At 44.1% G+C, this 23,595-nt stretch overlaps 1 protein-coding gene across 1 annotated transcript in view; it reads left to right on the top strand.

Moving 5' to 3' along the window:
• The window catches only part of KIF20B (kinesin family member 20B), a 70,496-nt gene extending 47,892 nt beyond the window's left edge, over window positions 1-22,604 (top strand). The window contains exons 25-34 of the mRNA XM_084845817.1: window positions 43-179; window positions 5,070-5,225; window positions 7,314-7,481; window positions 8,641-8,790; window positions 11,325-11,426; window positions 12,346-12,546; window positions 15,041-15,130; window positions 17,617-17,755; window positions 18,623-18,765; window positions 21,569-22,604. Coding sequence (XP_084701943.1) covers window positions 43-179; window positions 5,070-5,225; window positions 7,314-7,481; window positions 8,641-8,790; window positions 11,325-11,426; window positions 12,346-12,546; window positions 15,041-15,130; window positions 17,617-17,755; window positions 18,623-18,765; window positions 21,569-21,640 — 1,358 coding nt within the window. The 3' untranslated portion in view covers window positions 21,641-22,604. The remainder of the gene's footprint in view (window positions 1-42; window positions 180-5,069; window positions 5,226-7,313; window positions 7,482-8,640; window positions 8,791-11,324; window positions 11,427-12,345; window positions 12,547-15,040; window positions 15,131-17,616; window positions 17,756-18,622; window positions 18,766-21,568) is intronic.
• Window positions 22,605-23,595: the final 991 nt, after the last annotated feature.

Here is a 23,595-nt window from a genome sequence, read left to right on the forward strand (position 1 = left end):
TAGTCTCTTGCACCCTTATTAATGCACTGTTTTTTCTTGTAGAACTGGAAGAATGGAAAAAAAGGTACCTTGAGCTAGAAAAGAACAGTAGTCAAGGTCAACGGAACATTAATGCAGAATGTGAAAAAAGCACAATGTTGCCTAATGAAGAGCTCAAAAGATTGCAAGAGAAACTAAAGGTGACATCTGGGTTCTTGTTGCACTTTAAAGATGGTATATGGCTTCATTACAAACCACTTGGGGCAAGGTGCTGGACCCACTTTGTGCGGGGCCCACTTTGGGGATAGGGTTCAGCACCTTGGATAGCTCCTTTAGACTTCTGGCTGGTTGTAACGAAAGCCCAGAATGGAATTCCACCCCACTGAAATTGCAGCCATCAGCCTCCCTTGTGCCGTAGCCATATGTGCATTGTTGTCAAAAATGCTAATAAACATACGTATATTGGTAAACTTGACTAAATCTCCAGTGGATTACAAGGGCAAGTAAATATGAGCTTCTAAGACCGGATGATCAAACCAGCGTTATTCAAATTAGTTTTTAATAACTCCCCACTCTGAATATCGTCTTTGAATTCTCCTTAGTAAATTGGCTTGTACGTGGCATCCAGAAGGAGAAGTGTTATCTATGCAAACTTCATGGACACAAGCTTTGGATGCATCTAGATAAACACAGAAGTATCTGGAAATGTGTTATTCGCTGGTGTGAGCAAGTGCCCAGTTGCTGCTTCTTAAATAGCGGAACCTTGACCTCAGTGACTCAGAACTACAAGCGGGCTCCTCTCAGGACCTTGGCGGTAACAGAGCCAGTGGTGGCTGGGGGCTCCGATGTCAGTGGGACAGCGAAACTGCTCCAGGTTTCAGTCAGACTCTAAAGGGGCTATCCAAGGGGCACCTTGGACAGCCCCTTTACAGTTCTGACTGGTTCCGACTGAAACCCGGAGCGGATTCACCTCCTGGAGGGGATTCATTGACATCGGAGCCACCAGCCTCCACTGAACAGAACCCAACCCCCTGCTAAATGCAGGATGTAGCTTGAGCCTTCCTGACAGATGGCTGTCCAGCTTCTGCTTAAATACTTTCATTGAAGGAGAACATGCCGCCTTCTGAGGCAGCCAAACAGCTCTTACAGTTAGGACATTTCTCCTCATGTTTTGCCAAAATCTGAAGCACGCTTCCCTGCAGTCTTCAGTCATTGGCCTTAGTTTGGCCCTCTGGAGCAGCTGTGGACAGAAAGTAGATCTCTAGATATTTTGGACTTCAACCCCATCATTTCTGACCATTGGCCATGCTGGCAGGGGCTTCTGGGAGTTGAAGTCCAAAATACCTGGAGATCTACTTTCTGTTCACTCCTGCACCATCTTCTGCATGATGGCCTTAGATTGAAGAATCTAACTCTGGGTTCAGCTCTGGTTTGGCAGGGGAGAGACACCTGGGTTCACATCGAACAGCTCAGAGACAGTGTCCCTGGATTGTTTCGCTGCTCTTGATGGCAGCAGGACAATTGAGGGGCATGAACTGGCGCATTGATGTGTTCACCACAACCCAGGGTTTAAAAAACCCTTGGTTGTTGTTCACATGCAAATTTGGTTGATTGGTATGGTTGCTCAACCAGCTGTCAATCCACCTAACCGTGGTAGATTCCAACCCAAATTTTCCCATCTTGTCAGCAAGGATATCCTGGGAAATGTTGTCAAATGTTCTGTTGAAATAAAGATCTATGTCCATGGCATTACCATGATCTACCAGACTAATAATTCTATATATTTTTTAAAAAGTGACAGAGAAGGTTGTACTGGCTTGCTGTATTTTTAATAAGCCCATTCTGTTGCCTGGTAATTGTCAGCATCTAGAAAATAACTCAAACAGCCACTTAATAACCTGTTCTAGAATTTTTCCTGGTAGCAATATCAGGCTGAGTGGCCTGTCATTTTCCCAATCCACCTCTTTCCCCTTTTTGTAGATGGGAACATTTGCACATATCCAATTTTCCAGCAATTCAGCCATTGAGGATTTCTTACATATTATTGCCAGCAGCTCTGAAATAGCAACACCCACAAGCTCTTAATTCCTTTAGCTCCTAATGGTGTGATTGATCTGGTCCTGGAGACTTGAATTCATTTAAAAATAGCGAGGTGTGTTGTAACCATCTGCCCTGGGCTGCAAGGCCTTCCTTGTATCATTTGTTCTACTTGTCCCAGGCTGAACACAGCTCCCCCTGGGGAAGAAGACTGAGGCAAAATAGGAGCTGAGTGGTCTGGCCTTCTCTGCGTTGCCTGTTAATACTTCACCATCTTCCCCAAGCAGCAGGCCTACCCAACCCTCCTTGTTATTTCTGCTCTGAACATAGCCAAAGATGCCCTTCTCATTGTTGTTGGCATCCCTCATAAGCCTCAGCTCATTCTGGACCTTAGTCTTCCTTTATTGGCCCCTTTTCTAGTTCTTTGGCTGTAGTAATTGCCCGCACTGAACGTAGAGCCCTCCGTGGGGTGTGTAAGAACAGCTCGAAAAATGATCACTGGTTCCATAGAGATTATACTCTAAAAGTTGCTCAGTTCTTAAGTTCCCACTTTGTAATTACAAAACAAGAGAAAAAAAAAAAAACAAGAGAATTCCAGAAAAACGTCTATTTCTGCTTCATTGACTACACTAAAGCCTTTGATTGTGTGGATCACAACAAACTATGGCAAATTCTTAAAGTGATGGGAGTACCAGACCACCTTACCTGTCTCCTGAGAAACCTGTACGAGGGTCAAGAAGCAACAGTAAGAACCAGACATGGAACAACCGATTGGTTCAAAATTGGGAAAGGAGTACGACAAGGCTGCATATTGTCACCCTGCTTATTTAACTTATATGCAGAGTACATCATGAGAAATGCCGGGTTGGATGAATCAGAGGTCGGAATTAAGATTGCCGGGAGAATTATCAACAACCTCCGATATGCAGACGATACCACCCTAATGGCAGAAAGCGAAGAGGATCTCAAGAGCCTCTTGTTGAGGGTGAAAGAGGAGAGTGCAAAAGCTGGTTTGAAACTCAACATTAAAAAAACTAAGATCATGTCATCTGGCCCTATCAATTCCTGGCATATAGAAGGGGAAGAAATGGAAGCAGTGACAGATTTTACTTTCTTGGGCTCCAAGATCACCACAGACGGTGACTGTAGCCATGAAACTAAAAGACGCTTGCTCCTTGGGAGGAAAGCTATGGCCAACCTAGACAGCATAGTAAGAAGCAGAGACATCACCTTGCCGACAAAGGTCCGTCTAATCAAAGCTATGGTTTTCCCAGTAGTAATGTATGGCTGTGAGAGCTGGACTATAAGGAAGGCTGAGCGCCGAAGAATTGATGCTTTCGAACTGTGGTGCTGGAGAAGACTCTTACGAGTGCCCTGGACTGCAAGGAGGTCAAATCAGTCCATCCTAAAGGAAATCAACCCTGACTGCTCATTGGAAGGACAGATACTGAAGCTGAAGCTCCAATATTTTGGCCACCTAACACGAAGAGAAAACTCCCTGGAAAAGACCCTGATGCTGGGAAAGACTGAAGGCAAAAGGAGAAGGGGACGGCAGAGGATGAGATGGCTAGATAGCATCACGGATGCAATGAATATGAACTTGAGCACGCTCCGGGAGAGAGCGCAGGACAGGAAGGCCTGGCATGCTATGGTCCATGGGGTCACGAAGAGTCGGACACGACTGAACAGCAACAACAATCACAAAACACTTTGTCACCTACAATAGTAAGAAAAAGAAAGAAAAGAAGGAAACTTATTAAGGATACAAATATAGGCGAAGAAGGGAGGAATTTTGATTTCTGGGGTCCCTAGAAGGCCATGGTCCCTTAGAAGTTGCTGGACAAGTCTTCCATCCTGTACATGGAGTCCAGATCTCCCGTAACCTCCCACTAAATAAACTGCTGCCATTACCTGTTATGCCTGGGAGAGCAGCAGGACTGTCCTTTTTACTTAGTTGGCTGTACAAATCCAGCACATGAGGTGAGAGAGTTCCCCAGACCATAACACATTCATGAATTGACATCAGCAAATATATCTTATTCATGAAAAATAACAACCAGAACAAATAATCTTTTGATAAAGAATAACAAATAATAGTTTGATCTAATACCCTAACCCAACGTAACTGCCTCTCCTCTTTAACGCTCTCTCGACTCCCAGCCTTTTTCAAGTCCTGCTCTCTCCCCTCTGATTTCTCTAATTCTCTTCTAATTCCTCTGAACTTCCACTTCTAACAGATTTTCTCAACTAACCATAGCCATCAGTCACTCACTCTGATTCCACCCGCCATTCCATCACACTCCACTGGTGTCAAACATTCTTTGGTTACAGGCATAAAGAACAAGACTGGAGAGCAAAGATTTTATCCATATCTATGTATGTGTGTGTAATTTAAAAAATACGTGTGGTTTCAAGAGATCCAGGAGTAGTGGTTAGAGTGCCAAAGTGGGACTTGGGAGATCCATGTCCTAATCTCCGCTCCAGCCTGAAGCTCACTGGGTGACTTTGGGCCAGCCACTGACTCTCAGCCTAACTCAGCTCACGGGCTTGTTGTAGGAATAAAATGGAAAGGAGGAAAACTATGTAAGCCACCTTGGGCTCCTTGCAAGAGGAAAAAAGTGGGAAATACTATTATTACCTTGGTTTAAGGATATAATCATTACCATGCCCAACCTTCATTTGGCTAGCATCTGCCTTTCATGAAACTTTCACGTGGCTTTGTACAAATCAGTTTACATATTTGAATAAAGCTGGAAGCTTCAAATTTCTGCTTTACATGCAAAGGAGGTAGGGAGGGGGAAAAGAGAGCCTAAAGCTTATCACAATACATACTCATAATGTTAAACTACAGTTTAGCATTGCATCTGAATGAGGTCTATATTTGACCAACAAATATCTAGTGAACGTTTTAGTGTCTCTTTGGCAGAGAGACACTCTTCGGCAGAAATAATATGTCCCCAGGGTGTGTGGCAATTTAAAATTGTAACTGTTTTTGAGGGCCTTCTCACTTCCCTAAGAATAATAGGTTTAACTCTAATTGATGTTTAAAACAGGAATATGAAGAACAGCAAAAAATGGATCGCAAAAAGTGGCTGGCAGAAAAAATGCTCCTCATAACTCAGGCAAAAGAAGCAGAGACCCACCGCAACAGAGAGATGAAAAGATTCGCTGGCGACAGAGAACTTCATGCAAGGCAGCTCGAAGAAGCAGTGAGTAGTGAATGTGCTCTAACCTGCATATTGCAAAACCAGGTTCTAAATATAATGGTTGAACAGCACAGTCCTAGACATGTCTGCTCAGAAGTAAGTCTCTTTGTATTCAATGGGACTTTCTCCCAGGTAAGTGTGTGTAGGCTTGCGGCCTTAATCCTGCACAATATGTGCTGTTCCTGCTACATTGTTCACAGTGTAAAATGACTAATAGGACTTTCTGTCCCGATTACACATTTAATTTAAATAATCACTTCTATTTTTATTTTTTTATTTATTTACAATATTTATATACCGCTCCTCATCAGAAGATTTCGGAGTGGTGAACTAAAAGTTAAAAAAGTTAAAACATTTTTAAAAAGACAAATCCCAATGAAGTGGAATTCAACAAACCACGGCTGGTCATGCAAGGAAGGCCTCTTGAAAGAACAATATCTTCAGGAGGCGCCGGAAAGAACACAATGTTGGCGCCTGCCTGACCTCTAAAGGCAGGGAATTCCACAGGAAGGGGGCCGCCACACTGAAGGCTCTTCTCCTGGTGGACTCCAACCAGGCCATAGGTCCATGTGGAACCACCAGGAACATGCCCTCTGATGACCTCAGTGACTGGGCAGGTTGGTAGGGAAGGAGGCGCTCTCTCAGGTATCCTGGTCCCAAGTTGTTTAGGGCTTTGTACACTAGTACTAATACCTTAAACCTGGCCCGGTAGCAAATAGGCAGCCAGTGCAGTTCCCTCAGCAGAGGATTTACATGCTGAAAAGGGGCAGCTCCCGACAACAGCCGAGCTGCTGCGTTCTGCACTAGCTCCAGCTTCCGGACCAGCCTTAAGGGCAGCCCCACATAGAGCGCATTGCACTAATCCAGTCTTGAGGTTACTAATGCCTGTACCACCGTGGTTAAGCTATCCCTGTCCAGGACAGGCTGTAGCTGGCGAACCAGCCGAAGCTGGTAAAAGGCACTCTGAGCTGCTGCGACCACTTGGGCCTCCAGTGACAATCTAGGAGTACCCCCAGACTACGGACCCTGATCTTTCAGAGGGAGTGCAACCCCATCCAGAACAGGCAATGAGCCTATCTCCCGGACCTGGGAACCACTCACCCACAGGGCTTCCGTCTTGCCAGGATTCAGCTTCAGTTTATTGGCCCTCATCCAGCCCATCACTGAGTCTAGGCACTGATTCAGGACTTGCACAGCCTCTCCTGATTCAGATGTCACAGGGAGATAGAGCTGCATGTCATCAGCATACTGATAGCATTTAGCTCCAAATCCCCTAATGACCGCTCCCAGTGGCTTCATATAGATGTTAAACATTTATGATGATATCCTGCCCTTCCTCCAGGGAGACTAGGTGGTGACAGTAAGAGTTGCTGCATTTTATCCTCTCGATAATCCTGTGAGGCAGGTCTAGGCCGAGAGGTCACTGGCCCAGGTTCATTCAGTGAGCCTTGCGGCTGAAGTGAGACCTTTGAACCAAAGTCTCTGTGGTGCACAGGGCAACCCTCAAAAAGTCTGTAACCTCAAGACTGGATTACTGTAATACTTTCTGCGTGGGGCTGCCCTCTGAAGGTGGCACAGAAACCTTAATTGGTCCAAAATGTGACAGTAGAACAATTAGTCAGTGCTGATTACTTGGGGTGTTCCACACTTGTGCTAGGAGAATTTCCCTGCCTACTGGTTAGTTTTGAGAGTCCTCACCAGTACCTTGAAATTGACCGTAAGACTTTCAGTGGGTGCCAGGTATCTTAGAAAGCCACCGCCACCTCCTGTATTAATCTTTCCAACTCTGTGATCTGTAGCTGGTGCCTTTCTTTTATTGTGAAACATCTTGTTCCTTCAGAGACTCTGCTTGAAGGAGCCAGGAGATGTAAGATACGTCACTGTCTTCCAATTAATCTATTGCCTTTCTACTGAAATACTCAAGGCAGGATACAATTAAAAGCAACCAATAAAAATACAAAAATATTACAAAGTAGTTAAAAAAACAAACCCCAGTCCTCCAAGGACAGAAAAAATAATAATAAAGCAGCTGGGACAGTTCCTAGCTATGAGATGTTTACAGGGATTTCTAATCCCTTTTCTGTCCTTCAGGAAAAACGTGCAACAGAGAAAGAGAATGATCTTCAAAAATGGCGTGCGGAGAGAGATCAGCTGGTGGCAGCTCTGGAAGCTCAGCTTAGCTCTCTGGTTTCCAGCAATGCACAGAAAGACAAAGAAATAGAAGAACTGAAAAGGACTGCGTTGAAAGCTTCTGGCAAGGTTGGTATAATCTTTCCTTTTTTCCTTACTGCCATTTTCTGTTGCTGAGTCTCTCGCACAGAATTATTTTGTCTATTGTGGCATCTCCAAAGTTAGGGAAAGTCATTTTTGAAGGTAATGAAGGGTTTCTAGAACAATCCCCCCACCTCCCACTCCCAAACAAATTGCCACGGGGATGTGATCCACACACATAGGTCCATCACTCGATTTACGGTACGCTTGGACGGCTGCCAGCTAGATGTGTGAACTGGCTCCCTGAAGTGCACTGATAGGAAAGTTCTGCCTGGGCTGCTTGATCTGTGATGGCCCAGTTGTAGGTGTAAGTGATCATGCCATGTTGGCCGTTGTCAAGTGATGTGAGCTTCTGAATCCCAGCTCCTGGGGAACAGCAGTGGGAGGGGGCTATTGTCCTCGTGTTCTGCTTGCAGGCATTCAAAGTACATCTGAGTGGCCCTGTGGGAAATGGGATGCAAGACTAGACAGGCCTTTGGTCAGGTCCAGCAGGGCTCTCCTTATGAGCCAAGCCTAGCAGAGGGTGATATTCTTTTTCCAGTCCCTTTAGGATGTGGCAGTGGTAGCAGATGGTCTCAAAGGCTACACTACTAAACTTAAGCATTCCCGCTTTCTGCATCTCCTGGCTTTGGGCAGCCTTTCCCAACCTGGTGCCCAGATGTTTTGGACTCCAACTCCCATCAGCCCCAGCCAACATGGCCTATGGTCAGGAGCCCTGGGAGTTTGTAGTCTAAAACATCTGGAGGGCACGAGATTGGGGAATACGGGATTGGGCACTTGATATTTGTTGAAGTTGCAGCAAGTTTGTGGTTGCTGCATCATGATGGGAGTCTCTTTTGTAGTTCTTATAATACAGGCTGGACTTGAAATTGTCAGGTTTTTCTGACAGATCTAACAAAATGTGGCAAATACAGAACTGCTTTATGTGGGCATTTCACTTTATACTTCGTTTAAAGTATATAAACACAGAATCTTGTGCTGAAACTTCCACATTGAAGATAAGTTTCGGTTACAACATTCACTTTACTATTGTCTATAAAAATCCAGTCTGCTATAAGTACAGTGTGCTTTAACCTTTGTGTTTACCAGTCCTTTCTGAATCTTGTCTAGTTGAACACCCAGTGGGTTTTTTCTTTTTCTTTTAAAGAAGCATTGTAAAAGCACCTCTGAAGAACTTAGGGGTGATGGTACTGAGGAATTAAAACGGATCAGTTGTGAGAAATCTATGACTGTAGCATCACCTATTCCAAAAGGTCCAGAAAAAAATAAGGCAGAAGATATGTCTAACTGTAAACAGGTAATGTAATGATACTAGCTGTGTCTTACAGTGCAGTCCTTGGAAATAAGTCCCACTGTGCTCAATGACAGCAACTCCAAAATAAGGGAGGATTACGGCCCAAGTTTTTCCCAAGGGGGGAGGTTAGGATAAGGCTACGGTGCTGGTGGCAGTGGTGGTAGTGGCAGTGGCATATCCACCCTGGTATGCCTGTGGAAAGCTACCACTGTTTCTGCTGGTCATAGGCCCCAAACGGGGGTGGGGGTGGAGGCAGAATTGGCTTCCGTTGGCTATATCTAAAGTTCCTCTGTGTCCCGGAGTGGGCCCCACAGCTGTGTCAGCCTGGAGCTGATATAGCGAACTTTTTCGCATTGGTGGGGGTGGGGCGGGGGTGGAGATTCAAAAAAATGAAAGTTTGCTGGTCTGAAAAAGTCTGATACCACCACCACCCCGGCTAGACCGAGCTGGCCAGGCTTTGGGATAATCTGCCACTTTGCTCCTTGCCCCTACCTCGCTTAGGATTGCTGTACAAATTCACTTTTGTTCCATTGACTTTCATTGGCCAGAAAGCAAATGAGAGGGCATTCTAATTTTTGTGGAATACCTGTAGAGATTTTTATTTCCTGTCAGAAGCTAACTTCATTCTGAAATGGGTAGAAGTCCTCTTCTTCCATCACTGAACCTTTTTATAAAGCACGTATTGGTCTTGTTCTCTGCCCTAAGCCATTCCCAAAGTATCTCTGCTCACTTCAGAAACTAATATTGGTGCAACTCTCAAGAACTTAGCAGGCATGGGTGGTGTTAACGGTACTATTTTGTCTTCATACTTCAGGGTTTAAGTTGGAAGAGTTGCTACAGGAGGTGCTGTAGTACTTTCTTATAGGTTTCTACCAGTTGTTCCCCTTTACTTGTACTGTATTTTTTACAGCTAGAGTGCAACAACTACTAGAAAGCTATGAGAAAGTAGTACAGTATGTCTGGTAGGATCTCTTCCGACTTAAACATGAAGTGTGAAGAAAGTATAGTGCAGTTACAGTTCAATCCTACTGAGATAGTTGGCAGCCCCCAAAGCCGGAAACTGCCAAGTATCCTATGCTGGGCAGCCATAGCACAGAGGCAATCCTTGCCAATTTTCGCCGTCTAGCCATGGCTTCGGGGAGCGGGAAGCAAGCAAGCCGCGCAGCGTATAGGAAGCTGCGTAATGCGGCTTTCTGTGGTCTCCCCGCCCCTGGGACCACCCCTCTTCATCGTCTCCATGCTCAGTTTCCGAGTGCAGAGACATAGCCGGTGCAACATGAGGGATGGGGGTGGGAAGTGTGGTTTTGGGGAACCGCGTTTGGATCCCTGGCTCTGACCTCAGTTCCCAGAAACCGAAAAATCCTATGGCCGTCTGGACAGTGTCTAGTGGCCATAGGATTGCTCCCTTAGTGCAATAGTGCCAGCTACTCAATTTGATCAGCAGCAGCAACCAGAAAATGCAGCAGGTACAGCTTCTTTTCTGTTTGGGGCTTTTAGAATGGTTTAGTTCTTCCCACATGTTGTCTTAATCTCTTTTTCTGCTCAGTGTTGGAACACAGGAAGCTGCCTTATACCAAGGCAGACCCTTGGTCCATCTAGCCAGGTGTTGTCAACACTGACTGACAGCGGCTCTCCAGGGTTTCAGGCAGGAGTTTTTCCAGCCTTACCTGTAGATGCTGGGGATCGAACCTGGGACCTTCCTCATGCAAAGCAGGTGCTCCACCACTGAGCCACCCCCCCCCCCCCAATTTAAGGATCTTTTATTACTTCTGCAAACCCTTGTGAATTGTTGTTTCTTTTAGGATAGAAACTCACAAGTATAAGTCTTCCTCAAACCATATTAATTTTGGGGGGGAGAAGGCTAGTACCTCCAGTTGAATGCAATTCAGTATCGTGCCTGGCTAGTGCCAGTGACCTATTGCATCCAATGCCCTTTATAGAAACTACGTCTTTAGTGATTAGAACAGACTAGCAGTCTCATTACGCTCTTCTGACAGCAAAACTTCAGGTTGCTTTAAAACTTAGGGAAAGGTAGGTGGGGGGGTGCGCACGCGCGCGCTCATGAAACATTTGAGTATAACATTTCAAGCAATCCAGGTATATGAAACAATGCTAACAAGTTTTGTTCACTCGTTTATAAATGGTTTAAAGTAAAACTGCATTCTCTGGTTCTATTAAAAGCTATTTCAGGTGCCTTCCCCCCCCCCAAAATACCATATCAATAAAACATTAATGGTTATTAAAACAATTGACAAAACCAGGCAGAGTAGCAAACATTAAAAACCTAGCCAAGTTAACAGCTGCAGTTTTAAAAAGCCTCAGATTAGCCAGTGGCAAATGCCTTTTGGAAAAGCTAGGTCTTAGGTGCTGAAATGCCACCAATGTTGGGATAAAACGAGACTCAGTGGGGGGAGCGGGGGGGACATTCCATGACATGGTCCACATTCTTGCCTCTTCCAGCATTAGTGGCATCAAAAACAGAAGTATTCTTGAACTATATAAACCTTAAGATTCTCATTCAGCTCTTCCTTCTACAGTTTAAAGAAAAACAAAATGGCCTGCCAAAGTGCAATAATGCCGGGGAAACGAGTTCGTTGCTACAAGGTTCTAGCAGGGTATCTTCAGTAGAAAATATTCAGGTATGCCTCCATCCTGACAAGGAAGTCTTATGTGCTTTGATCATTGGATACTTCTTTTTGTGTGTGTGTAGGGCCCCAACTCAAAGCTCTGAAACTTTCTCTTAAGTGTTGCCTCCTAGTGAATGCCAGCAGTTCAGGGTTGTTAATTTCAGGATCTAACAGTGCAATTTCATAGATGTCTGCATACACGTGACCTCCTCCATGCATTGAGTGAACGTGCAGCGGGGGCTGTGCAGGGCAAGCCCCACCCACTACCATCACTGTACTCCACCCCCACACTCCCTGACTCAGTTCTCTGCACCAACAGATGTACAGATGGAGACGGCTACATGCGAGGAGGGAGCCTGATTGGCCGGGGTCCCTCCTCTCATCTAGAAACTGTTGCCACATACATCTCTATGCCAAAATTTTTTTCCAAGCTTCACATGGACATTTGGGGGAGTCTGTGGCAGCAGCGGGCAGGGCTAGCCTGTGCGGCGGGGGTCATGTGTACCCCGCTAAAAGTAAGTCACTGAGTTCTGCTGAATTTTGGGGGGAAAACTGGGTTTTGCTATAGTGAAAGTAGTTCCAGTCTTTTGCTGAGTTGATAGTAATTGTGTGCTTGTTCTATCATGCTGATCAAGCTGTAAATTTTTTTAACAGTATCCTGTATGTGTGAGCGGGCTCTCTCTCTCTCTCCGTCCTCCAACAAAAGACACCGTATTTGTTTCCTCCTTGGGAAGGGGAGAATCTGCTAGCTTGTGTTATAATTAGACGGTCAAGCAGCAGCTCCTATTGCAAATGTTTATCATTGCAAAAATGAAACCAAGTTGTGTAGCATGACCCCTTCCTCTTGTCTTACCTCCTATAACTAAATTTTGCTTTTTGCTTTTTTTTCTCCCTACCATTCCTTCTTCTCACCATTTTACTCTAACCGTAGGACCGGTCGGACGCCATCCTAGATTCTTGCGAAGTATCTTCAGAGAATGACCAAACCAGCCGCTTTCCAAAACCTGAAATGGAAATTCAATTTACACCTCTTCAGCCGAATAAGATGGAAGTGAAGCATCAAGGGAGTCCTTCCACAGTGACTATAAAAGTGCCCAAGGCAAGGAAAAGGAGGAGCAATGCACTGGATGAGGTATTAAGAACTGACAGGAAACAAACCTTCTTGACATGTGTCTCTGTACACTCCTGTAAATAGCACTTCTAATTAAAAAAACCGTTAAAACACAGATCAAAACTAAGCCTGCAATCCTAAACAGACTTACAAGGGAATCCGGTGGGACTTGCTTTCCAGTAAAGATACATAGGATTGTGCTATATTGTATGCATAGGATTGCTCCTTAACTGTTTGCCATGCTTTGTTCTGTATTTATAATCTCGGAAGTTGCTTGAACGCTAGAGCAACGTATGCCTTGCCTTTATCAACGCCTGGTAATCTGCATTAACACAGATTTAGTATTTGTCTAACATATGGATCTTTTCCAAAGGATTTCTGAGTGGGAAATGTTCTTTTTTTATCTTTTTTTAAAGAAAGCAAGGATTGGCATTAAAAACATGGGCCAAATTTATCTCCTCAGGACTTCTTAGAGTGGTTTCTTCATGTCTAACTAGTTGCTACCTCTGAAGTTGTGGTTAGCTAGATATGAAATGTCCTACTATCTAGTCAGTCACAGGCATAAATCCAGCCTTGTAGACCTTTCTGGGTGACTAAGACACAGGTAGGCCGCACAGGCCCATGCACACAGAGCACATCTCTATCTTTCTCAAGGAGAAAAGGTCACAGCCCAGGGAATCTGAATGTTCATCTTAGATTTGATCTGCTAGCTGAATGCAACCTGTCCCCTTTGATTAGTGCTGGCCTCCCAATCTGAGTAACAATTAACACTGAGAGTGGCAGATTTGTGGGACAGGCTGTGCCCATAAAAAGATCATGCCAGCCTTCCCTTTGGGCCTTGCAGATTAATTATTGAGCTTCACATGGTAGCTTCTGCCATGGAATACAGTGTGTGTGCTCCATCCAGATCGCTGCCTGTGATAGAGAAGGACAATCAAGACCACATTTAACTGCTCATATAAAACTTCAAATAGTGTCAGATTTCTAGAAGGGGCCGCTGGAATTCAAGCTCAGTATTGCACATGAACACTTGGAGGAGGTGAGTTCATTGGAAGACTAACTTTTTCTCCTCAACTATTTTTCTTCAAGAGCAATAAATTGTCAAGTTGCTGGAAAAGCAAACCTAGAAATAAATACACTTCTGATGGTGTCAGTCAGGTACTGAATCCCTTTGAGCTATGTCCTGTAGATATATAGATACTGTAGATCAGAGTACTTAACAGTATCATCCCTTAACGCCTTTTTCATATTTCATTCCAGTAGCCCATTTAGATCTTAACACATTAGAAACACTGAACTATGGTAGCTGGTCCCTCCTCTGCCAGCTCTGTTTCTATATTGTGGATAATCTGTTTTTCTCATATACTTGTTCCTCACTCAGAAGTGACACTGCGTAACAGCTGAAATCACCCAGCCATTCATTTGTGTCAGCTAACGCTACTATGGAGCACTCAGGCTACAGTCTTACACGCAAGTACTTGGAAGTGAATTCTACTGAAATGGGTTGGAATTCCTGCCAGCAATGATTCTGCAAGTTTGAGGAATGCAGGAACTGCACAGGAACTGAGGCTAAACGTTAGGCATTATTCATGACAGAACATTCAGAGTCAAGTACTTAAAACTATGATGGCTCAGTTCACTTTTCATGGAGTGGTGGTGGTGAGGATGGAGTCCTGAACTTGATCATTTTCCCATTCAGACACCCAAGCCCTCTCCTTTTATGCCTTAAATGGGTTGATGGTCTATAAAAATAGAGACCCTCATCTCCAGTTACATCTTGCAATGACTGTAATCTCAAATTATTTCACTCTACCAAGATAAACACCTAGCTGTTTGACAGTAAGGTATATATAATTAATTTGTGTTAAGTAAGCATACACTCTTCCTTAAAAAGTACCTGGCTGGTTCGGACCAAGGTCCAGCTACTCTGTTATTTGCAAAAATCTTAGTAGTAAGCAGCCATTAGGTGTTCCAAAAGAAACAGTATTTCACTCATGGACTGTGATCTGCCTTCTTTCCAGCCTTGACCTTGAGTCCTTGAAGTCTTAAGGGTAGCCATCCTATCTAAAGTCAACATTGTTCTTCCTTCCCCCCAAACTATAATAATGCCTGACCACTTTACCAAACTTGCATCAAGTTTACTATTTGCAAATTCCTTGTACATAAAAACATGCTGTCATCGCAGTGGCCTAATAGTGTGTTGGCTGGTCAGCGTCAGAATGCTACCAGCTGGACTTTGTATCTTTGAAAAGCTTAATTAAATATACAGACAAAGAAATATAATGCACAGAAGAAATTATAAAAGTGGATAAAATAGCCCTGGCAATTTCATTTGGGAGCATGTTTCTTGCATATTCACAGCTTAAGAAGTGTTGTGGAATAGTTTTGTGAATGTTTGAGCATTGCTATTGGTTTCATTTCTAATCATTGTTCTCCATTTCCTCTAAGAAGAAGTAGTAAACAACCCAGCTTGGAAAGAGTAGTTGGATGTTGACCATGCCATTCTGTTTTTAAGGACTTCTTGAAGAGTGAAAATGAGAAAAACGCTACATCCCCGGCTAACGCAAAGACATGGTCTGATTCCTTAAGTAGACAAAAGAAAAAGGTGTGTGCACGCATTTGTGTTTAGAGCATAGTATGTGACAACTTTAACATGAAGTTGTTGCAGTCATTTGCTTTGATATAGAATAGCTCTGTTTTGACTAGTAGATTCTCCCAACTCTTTGGCCAGTTCTCTAAAACTCTAAAACACTGTTTTAGAGAACTGCCCAAAGTGTTCTCTTCCGTCTCCAGCAAAAATGAGGGTAATTATAAGGAATGAGGTTTGCTCTGGGCCAGAGTGGCAGGCCCTGCTCTTTCTACTGAGAGCAAGTCTGGAGAAAGAGGAGGTTGTAGCATGTGCTCTAGCCCAGAGCCCACCTCTTTTGGAATCTTATCCCTCCCTGGCCAAGTGAGAGGGAGCATCCCAGTGTCTGGACTACTGTTATTGTTTGCTCTTATTGCTGTTTAATTATGTTTATGTTTTTATTGTTTTTAATATTTTAACTGTTTTTATGTATTTTATTGCTGTGAGCTACCTTGGGAGGGCTTCTGCCCTGAAAGGTGGCCAAGAAATGTTTTAAATAAATAAATAATCTTCAACGATCCTCTTGGATGTAACACCCTGCCCCAGGGCAACTACTGATAGAAGCAGAAAAGGGTGACTAAAATGGCGAAGGGGCTGCAGCAACTCTGCTATGAGGAAAGGGTACAACATTTGGGGCTTTTTAGCTTTCTCCCTCATAGTACTAGAACCTGGGGTCATCCAATGAAGCTGAGTAGTAGGATATTCAGGAGAGACAAAATGAAGTACTTCTTAACACAGCACCTAGTTAAACTATAGAATTTGCTACCACAAGATGTAATGATGGCCACCAAGTTGGACAGCTTTCAGATTCATGGAAGATAAGGAAATCAAATGGCTACTAATCATGATGGCTATATATTACTTCCAGTATCTGAGGCATCCACCTCTGAATATGAACCAGTTTGTGGGGAACATGAGCAGGAGGGTGCTATTGAACTCATGTCCTGCTTGTGGGCTTCCCATAAGCAACTTGTTGGCCACTGTGCGAACAGAAATCTGGGTTAGTTAGGCCTTTGGTCTAATCCAGCATGGCTCTTTTTACGTAGAGCTACTAGCTGTCAGCTAAAACATTTAAATGTTCACAGGGGAAATGTTCGATATACTTTAAGCACTGCAGCTTCTTAAATGGATATTAAGATTTGAAAAATGCCTAGTAGCATTTTTAATGTGTGGTTTGACTTAATATCTACCCAGCAATTCCACAAAAGCGTTCAAGTGTGCCTGGATTCTTCATTTATATAGTAAAACTAAATGCATGATGGAAAGTGATGGCACTTCCGTTGGTTTTGTTTAGGCAGCTAGCAAGGGTGATGACTGCTCTTAAACAGTTCCTACATGAATTCTAAAATGCGGTCTTTCTGGCAGGAACGTTCTTTTTTTAAAAAATTCAGCTTTAGTAACTGAACTCTAACGGTCAATACCAGCAGTAGCATCTTTTGACAGTGGGCCCCCATGCAAGTACTTTGGGAATTCTCAAAGCTGCTACTGGGTCACTGTACATACGTGGAGATGCCCGTTTGTGCAAATTGCAGTGCCCATGTGCATACAGTCCCTACGTAGAGTTGCTTGTTCACTCAAAGGGCGTCTCTATGTGAGGCACCTGATTGGTGTCCTTGTCCACCTTGAATGAATGAACGTGGTTGGCAGCATCACATGTGAACTAGATCAGGAGGAATAAAATAGCCAAAGCCCACTCCTTTTAATTTATTATTTATTTAAAATATTTATATACCACCCCTCATTATCAGACTACAGCGTAGCATGCCAAATCCATTAAAACAACAATGAAAATAAAACACAAAGATAAAAACAACCTACTAAACTAGGTATGAAAATCAGCAGATGCCTGCGTAAACAGATATGTTTTCAACAGGCCTCGAAACACTATCAAGGATAACACCCGCACCACCTTGAACCTGTGTGAAAGGGCAGCACAAAAATTTAATGAATAATTGGGTTAAATGCAATATTTACTACTGTGAGGTACAAATGCTATCACTAAAACTTGCCAGGGCAAATCTAGCCATCCTGGATGCATGGGAGCAGAGAGACTAGCTGTCATTACTCAAATGGCAAAGAAAGGGCTCTTCTTAAGCCTGCAATCCTATACACACTTATCTGGGAGTAAGCCCCATTGAACCCAATTGAGCTTACTTCTGAGCAGACGGCCATAGAATCCTGCTGTACAGTACTTAACATGTTCCAGAACTGAGTCACCTTTCAAATTTGTTAAGCCCTGCTTAAAATCCTATGGAAATAAAAGGGTTGTTGTCGTTGTTGTAGTTCATAAAGGGCTTTATGAAATGTGCTACAATGTAGAAGGAGCATGTCCTTCTCTGCAGAAAAATAACAGCTATTTGTAGCAAGCAGTTGTTTATAGGGCAGAAGCCAGCACGGTCTTTAAAGCAGTCTGGATTTTAAACCTAATATTCTAAATGTCTGTTAAATGTTTTGTGTTCCTTTAGACTGCTCCTGACCCCTCTCTCAGAAAGAATTACCTCTTAAGAAGTAAGGGACCTGGGGATGCACCTGGGGATGGAGGCAGAACACTACAGAAATTTGGCTATTTCTTGCAGAGTTCTCCTTCGATCATACAGTCCAAAGGTAAATGGCAAGCCAAAGAACAAGTTCCTTAAATTTTTCAGGAATTGCTCAGATGTTCCTGTAGTCCCTGCTTGAACAGTGCACATTCTGAAGGGAATTATTTGTGTTTTGAATCAGGCTGAGGGGGAGATGAACCTCCATTACAGCGGACCTTCTTCCAGTCTCCACTCTCCTTGCTTGTAGCATTTTGTTGTGGACACTTCCCGCCGGATCCTTTTCCAAAGCAAGAACTTTGGAAATGGACCCAACCCTTTTCCTGCGACAGTAAAAGCCGTTGGCACTTAATGGCAGTGTGGTGTGGTTAGAGCATTGGACTAAGACAAGCCAGGTTCAAATCACCACTCAGCCATGAAGATCATTGAGTGACTGGCCCATGATTGCCATCTCTGAACCTAACCTACAGGGTTGCTAGGATAAAATGGGCGGGGAAAGGGGACTCACACATGCCACCTTGGAGGAAAGGTGGGATATAGATGTAAGCATTAAGTGAATATACTAGCGATGCCCCATCATGGGAAGGGGGGTGGGCAGAGTACATACCTACGCTAATTTTTGCTGTATGTATTCCAGTTGCATGGAAGATGGGTTTTAAAACAAGCGTCAAGGGAGAAGCGGGAGGAGGAAGACCTTTGAAAGGAAGGTTTCTCTCTGAAGTTCCTCTTCAGCAGTGGCTTGAGTAAGAGTACAGCAGAAGGCAGCTTCCCTCAAACTGGTGCCCTCTAGAAGTTTTGGACTATGGCTCCCATCAGCCCCAGCCAGCATGGGTATTGGTTAGCTATGGAAATTATAGTCAGATAAGGTATGTTTCTGCTGCCTTAGTGTGCTTTCTGCAAATGGGGTAAAATGTCATGAAAATGCCTCTTCCAGCAAAGAAGCTGATGGCAACTATCAAATCTCCCAAATCTACCGAGGAGGAATCTGTCAAAGAAAACGACACCAAGCCAAAGCGAACCAAGCGCAGGTTGTACTCAATGGATATTTCTTCACCGATGGAATTCTCTGGACATGTGGTAAGTGATGCCATGAAACCCACCTGCAAAGCAGGGGTGCAGAGCCTCTTTCAACCCGAGGAAGAATCTGTCAAAGAAAACAGCACCAAGCCAAAGCGAACCAAGCGCAGGTTGTACTCAATGGATATTTCTTCACCAATGGAATTCTCTGGACATGTGGTAAGTGATGCCATGAAACCCACCTGCAAAGCAGGGGTGCAGAGCCTCGTTCAACCCGAGGACCGCATTCCATTTTGGAGATACTCTCAGGGGCCACATCCCAGCAGTGGGTGGGGCTGGAAGCAGAAGGGGTGAAGCCAAAGGTAAAGGACAAAATATCATAAGTGCCTGCATATTTTATCCAGTAACTAAACCTTAGGAGAGACATTTCAACCTTTTAGAATTGGGGTGGAGTGGAAGGAAACTGCACCAAATCCGGGTTGGGGGAAGGGGTCAGGGCCTTCTGGAGGGCCGGATTTGGCCCCCAAGCCTGAGGCACCCCTGCTGTAAAGGGGTATAGTCCTTGGAGGAAAGGCAGAGGACAAGTCCAGCATGTGTGGAGATCAGGTATTGTAGAACTAGACACTGGGATGTAGTACAGATAACAAAATGGATTTAGGATATTTTCTAGTGTGTGTGTTCTTTAAACTTGTTTTCACTATGCGTCTTGCTAGAGGAGGCTGCATAGATTGAACACACTGACTTGACCTATGGGGATATGATAGAACAAGTGCATTTCATACTGCAATATCCTTAGGCCTAAGGTTATCACCTCCCAGTCCTCCCCCTGGTCCTCTCTTACAGCATGACCCTATACGTATCTATTTAAAACTAAGGTCCACTGAGTTTGATAGGACTTACTCCAAAGTAAGCGTGCATAGGATTGTAGCCTTAAACTTGATTACGGGCAGATTTGACCCAACTATAGGATTTCCCTGAGGATGTAGTCATTGTGTCCCAGCCTCATCCTTAATGTTGTGGAGCATAGTGATGCCTTAACTGCAGAATTTTAGGAGCCGATACCTGTGATCATTTTTAGCACGCCAAAAAACTTGCCTGGTTCTCACGCAGTGGTTCACCTTCATAAAGCTAAACCATGGTTTAGGGTTATATGCAAACGAAGCCACTGTCTTGTCTACTCATGGTAAAACACTAGTCACCGCAGTGGCTTGTCATGAGCTTAGATTACTGGTCAGCCTAAGAGGAGCAGAATGCTAAATGTTAATTGGCTTCTACTGTTGGCCTGCAGCTACTGCAGGTTCTGAGTGAATAGCTGAAGGCAATTGCTTTATCATGAGCACAGCAATGTAGTTGCATAGGCACCAAAGGATTTGGTCCTAACAGTGATTATGTCAGGCACACAGGCCCGCTTCTCATGGAAGCACTCTTCACCAAGGTTCCTGACCCTTGCGATCTCCCGCCTTTTGCTTTTCTATAATTTGCACGGCACGTTGAAGATAAAGTTGCTCGCATTCCTCACAACTTGGGCACCACAGTTAATGCAGTTCCATTTATCGGAGGTGTCCAGGGCGCCATCTCGGTCAATTTTATTGGATGAATTACAGTTGCTGAGGCCTGATAATGTGGACAAGGTGCTTGGCCAAGTCTGGTCGACCACCTGAGTGCTTGACCCTTGCCCATCATGGCTTATGACGTAGGGAGGGAGATGTCTGGCTGGGTCCAGGAGACTGTCAACTCCTCCTTGAGAGAGGGAGTGGTGCCAGCCCTTTTAAAGGAGGCAGTTATTAGGCCATTCCTGAAAAAGCCTAACATGGACCCAGAAGACGTTAACAACTATAGGCCAGTTGCTAATGAATTGAGATTCAATTCAAACAAGACAGAGATGCTGTTAATGGGTGGTTCGTCTGCCCGGCTAAGTGAAGTTCAACCTGTTCTGGAGGAGGTTGCACTCCTCCTAGAGGATCAGATTTGTAGTTTGGGGGTATTTTTGGATCCGACACTGTCACTAGAGGCACAGGTGGACTCAGTGGCACGGAGCACCATTATCAGCTCAGGCTGATATACCAACTATTTCCTTATCTGGACAGAAATAGCTTAGCTGTAGTTATCCATGCTCTGGTAGCCTCTCGTCTGGATTACTGCAATGCATTATACATGGGGCTGCCTTTGAAAACAGTCCAGAAACTTCAGCTGGTCCAAAATAGGGCGATGAAATTGTTAATGGAGACTAGGCAGTGCGATCATATTATGCCAGTACTTTTCCGTTTGCACTGGTTGCCAGTCCATTTCCAGGCCATTTCAAAGTGCTTGTATTACCATTCAAAGCTCTAAATGGCTTGGGGCCAGATTACCTGAAGGATCATCTCCTTCCATATGTACCTGCCTGGACCCTAAGATCAGCTTCAGTAGCCCTTCCCCAAGAGCCCCACCAAAGGAAGTGAGGTGGGTGGCTACTTGGAGGAGGGCCTTTTCTGCTGTGGCACCCCAGCTGTAGAATGAGCTTCCCAGAGAAGCTCACCTGGCGCCCACGCTTTTTGGCGCCAGGTGAAGACCTTCTTATTTTCCCAGGCATTTTAGTCTTTCAGTTTCTGTTTAAATCTGTTACTGTATTTTAAATCTTTGCACTGCTACTAGGTTTTATTTGGTTACTATCTTCATTTTATACTGTTGTTTTAAGCTTTTATATTGTATTTCATCATCTTTTAATTTATGGTTTTCATTATTGTGAACTGCCCAGACAGCTTCAGCTATTGGGTGGTATAGAAACATAATTGTTCCAACAAGGAATTAAGACAAATTCGCACTTTTTATTCCAGTACTATCTCCACACTTGATATATAATGGAACTTTAATTCCTTTTCAGATTGTTATGGATCAAAAGGAAAGTGATCATGAAATCATCAAGCGGCGGCTCCGAACAAAGAAAACACGTTGAGGTTTTTTTTCTTTTTAAATTGGAGAATCATGTGCAGAACTTCTCAGCAGTTGAATTTCAGAACAAAGCTCTCCTAATCTGAAAACTGGCTGCAGATTGGAAACTGTGTAGCATTTGCACTATTAGTTATATGTACAGTATAAACGTTGTGCTCCCTCTTCTTCATGTTTCCAGAATTAATGTATAGACTTTGGTACTGTTGGCTGTTAAAATAGGGAGGGGGCAGGGAATTAAATATATTAATATGTACTCATGTGTGTTTCCATTTTCATTTATTCTCACCAGAGGCAATAATACACAGGTTTGAGAAAATCCTTTGAGTCTGTAATTATACCATATTCAGCTTAACTCTAGGCATTGCGCACAGAATTCAGCATCTTCGGAGTCTTGGCTTTGAGTGTTCCTTTAAAAACAAGCAAAAACACCCATGGTTCTAGACCTTAAGGCTGGGAAGAAAGGTTGTAAAACTGGCCCTGCTGAGCCCTGCCCCCATCCTGGGTTTTCACCTGGAATTACCTGCACAATTTAAAGCAGGGATGGGAAACCTGTGGCCCTCCAGATGTTGGACTACAACTCCTATCATCCCTGACCATTGACTATGCTGGCAGGGGCTGATAGGAGTTGAACAGCATCCGGAGGAACACAGGGTCCCCGTCCCTGCTTTAAAATGTGCAGGTAGTTCCAGGTGAAAACCCAGGATAGAGGCAGGGCTCAGCTGGGCACATGGTGCCACCTAACTCTTTGCCTCAGTCAGTGGCATTTGAGTGCACAGGGGCTGATCGCCACCATATAGGTGGCTACATTTGCTGAATGGCTACAGGCACAATGCAGCCCCTGCATTCCCTGTTTAACCCTCTAGCTACGTACACTTTTATTTCCGATGACTGTAGAAGTTAGCACTTCAAACCGTCTGTGTTCCTTTCCAATATGGAATTAAATGAAATTTAATAAAAATCCAGTATAACTCTTACTTGGGTTAGTCATGACTCACTGAAGTCCCATTCATTTCAGTGCATCTACTCTATGTGGGATTTATGTTGGATTTTACCCCTTGAGAGTTTTTCAGCCAGGTTAGGGCTGTTCTGTGTTGATGTAGCAAATCCTAATGCTTTGGTTTCTTCCTGGGATAATCTCTATTTTTAAAAGAAAAACAAATTAATGAGTGCTCTCAGGCTAAATTTGAGCAGTGTATATATTTACTTTAATGACTGCACTAATGCGCATTTGTGCAACCAGCAGGGAGTGAAATTAAGCACTTCAGAAGTCTCACTACAGTAAATCTCTTCCCGCAGCCAACAAAAAATCCATGAGTTCTCTTAACTTCTAGTGTTTTGAGTGATGCATGGAGATACTGAGAACTGAGTCCTCCATAACCTCTGAATGATTGCTGTGTGTGTGTGTGTTTTCTGAAAATGTATGCTTGCTACTACATAAGAACATAAGAGCCATGCTGGATCAGACCAAGGGTCCATCTAGTCCAGCATTCTGTTCACACAGTGTCCAGCCAGCTGTCAAATCAAGAACCCACAAGCAGGACGTGAGCATAACTGCATCCTCCTACCCATGAACCCTAGCAACTGGTGCACATAGGCTCACTGCCTCTGGTTCTGGAGGAGGCACCTAGCCATTAAGACTAGTAACCATTGATAGCCTTCTCCAGGAATTTAGCCATCCAAATTGGTGGCCATCACTACATCCTGTGGTAGCAAATTCCATAGTTTAATTACATGCCATGTGAAGAAGTACTTCCTTTTATCTGTCCTGAATATCTCACCAATCAGCTTCATGGGATGACCCCAGGTTCTAGTATTTTGAGAGAGAGAGAAAAATGTCTCCCTTTCCACATTCTCCACACCATGTATAATCTTGTACACCTCTGTCATGTCTCCCCTTACCCTCCTTTCTTCCAAGCTAAACAATCCCAGCTGTTGTAACCTTCCCTCATAAGGGAGACA

Source organism: Heloderma suspectum, chromosome 3, assembly GCF_057233095.1.
Source record: "Heloderma suspectum isolate Gila_16-S chromosome 3, 16-S_ref, whole genome shotgun sequence".
NCBI classification, from domain to species: Eukaryota; Metazoa; Chordata; class Lepidosauria; order Squamata; family Helodermatidae; genus Heloderma; species Heloderma suspectum.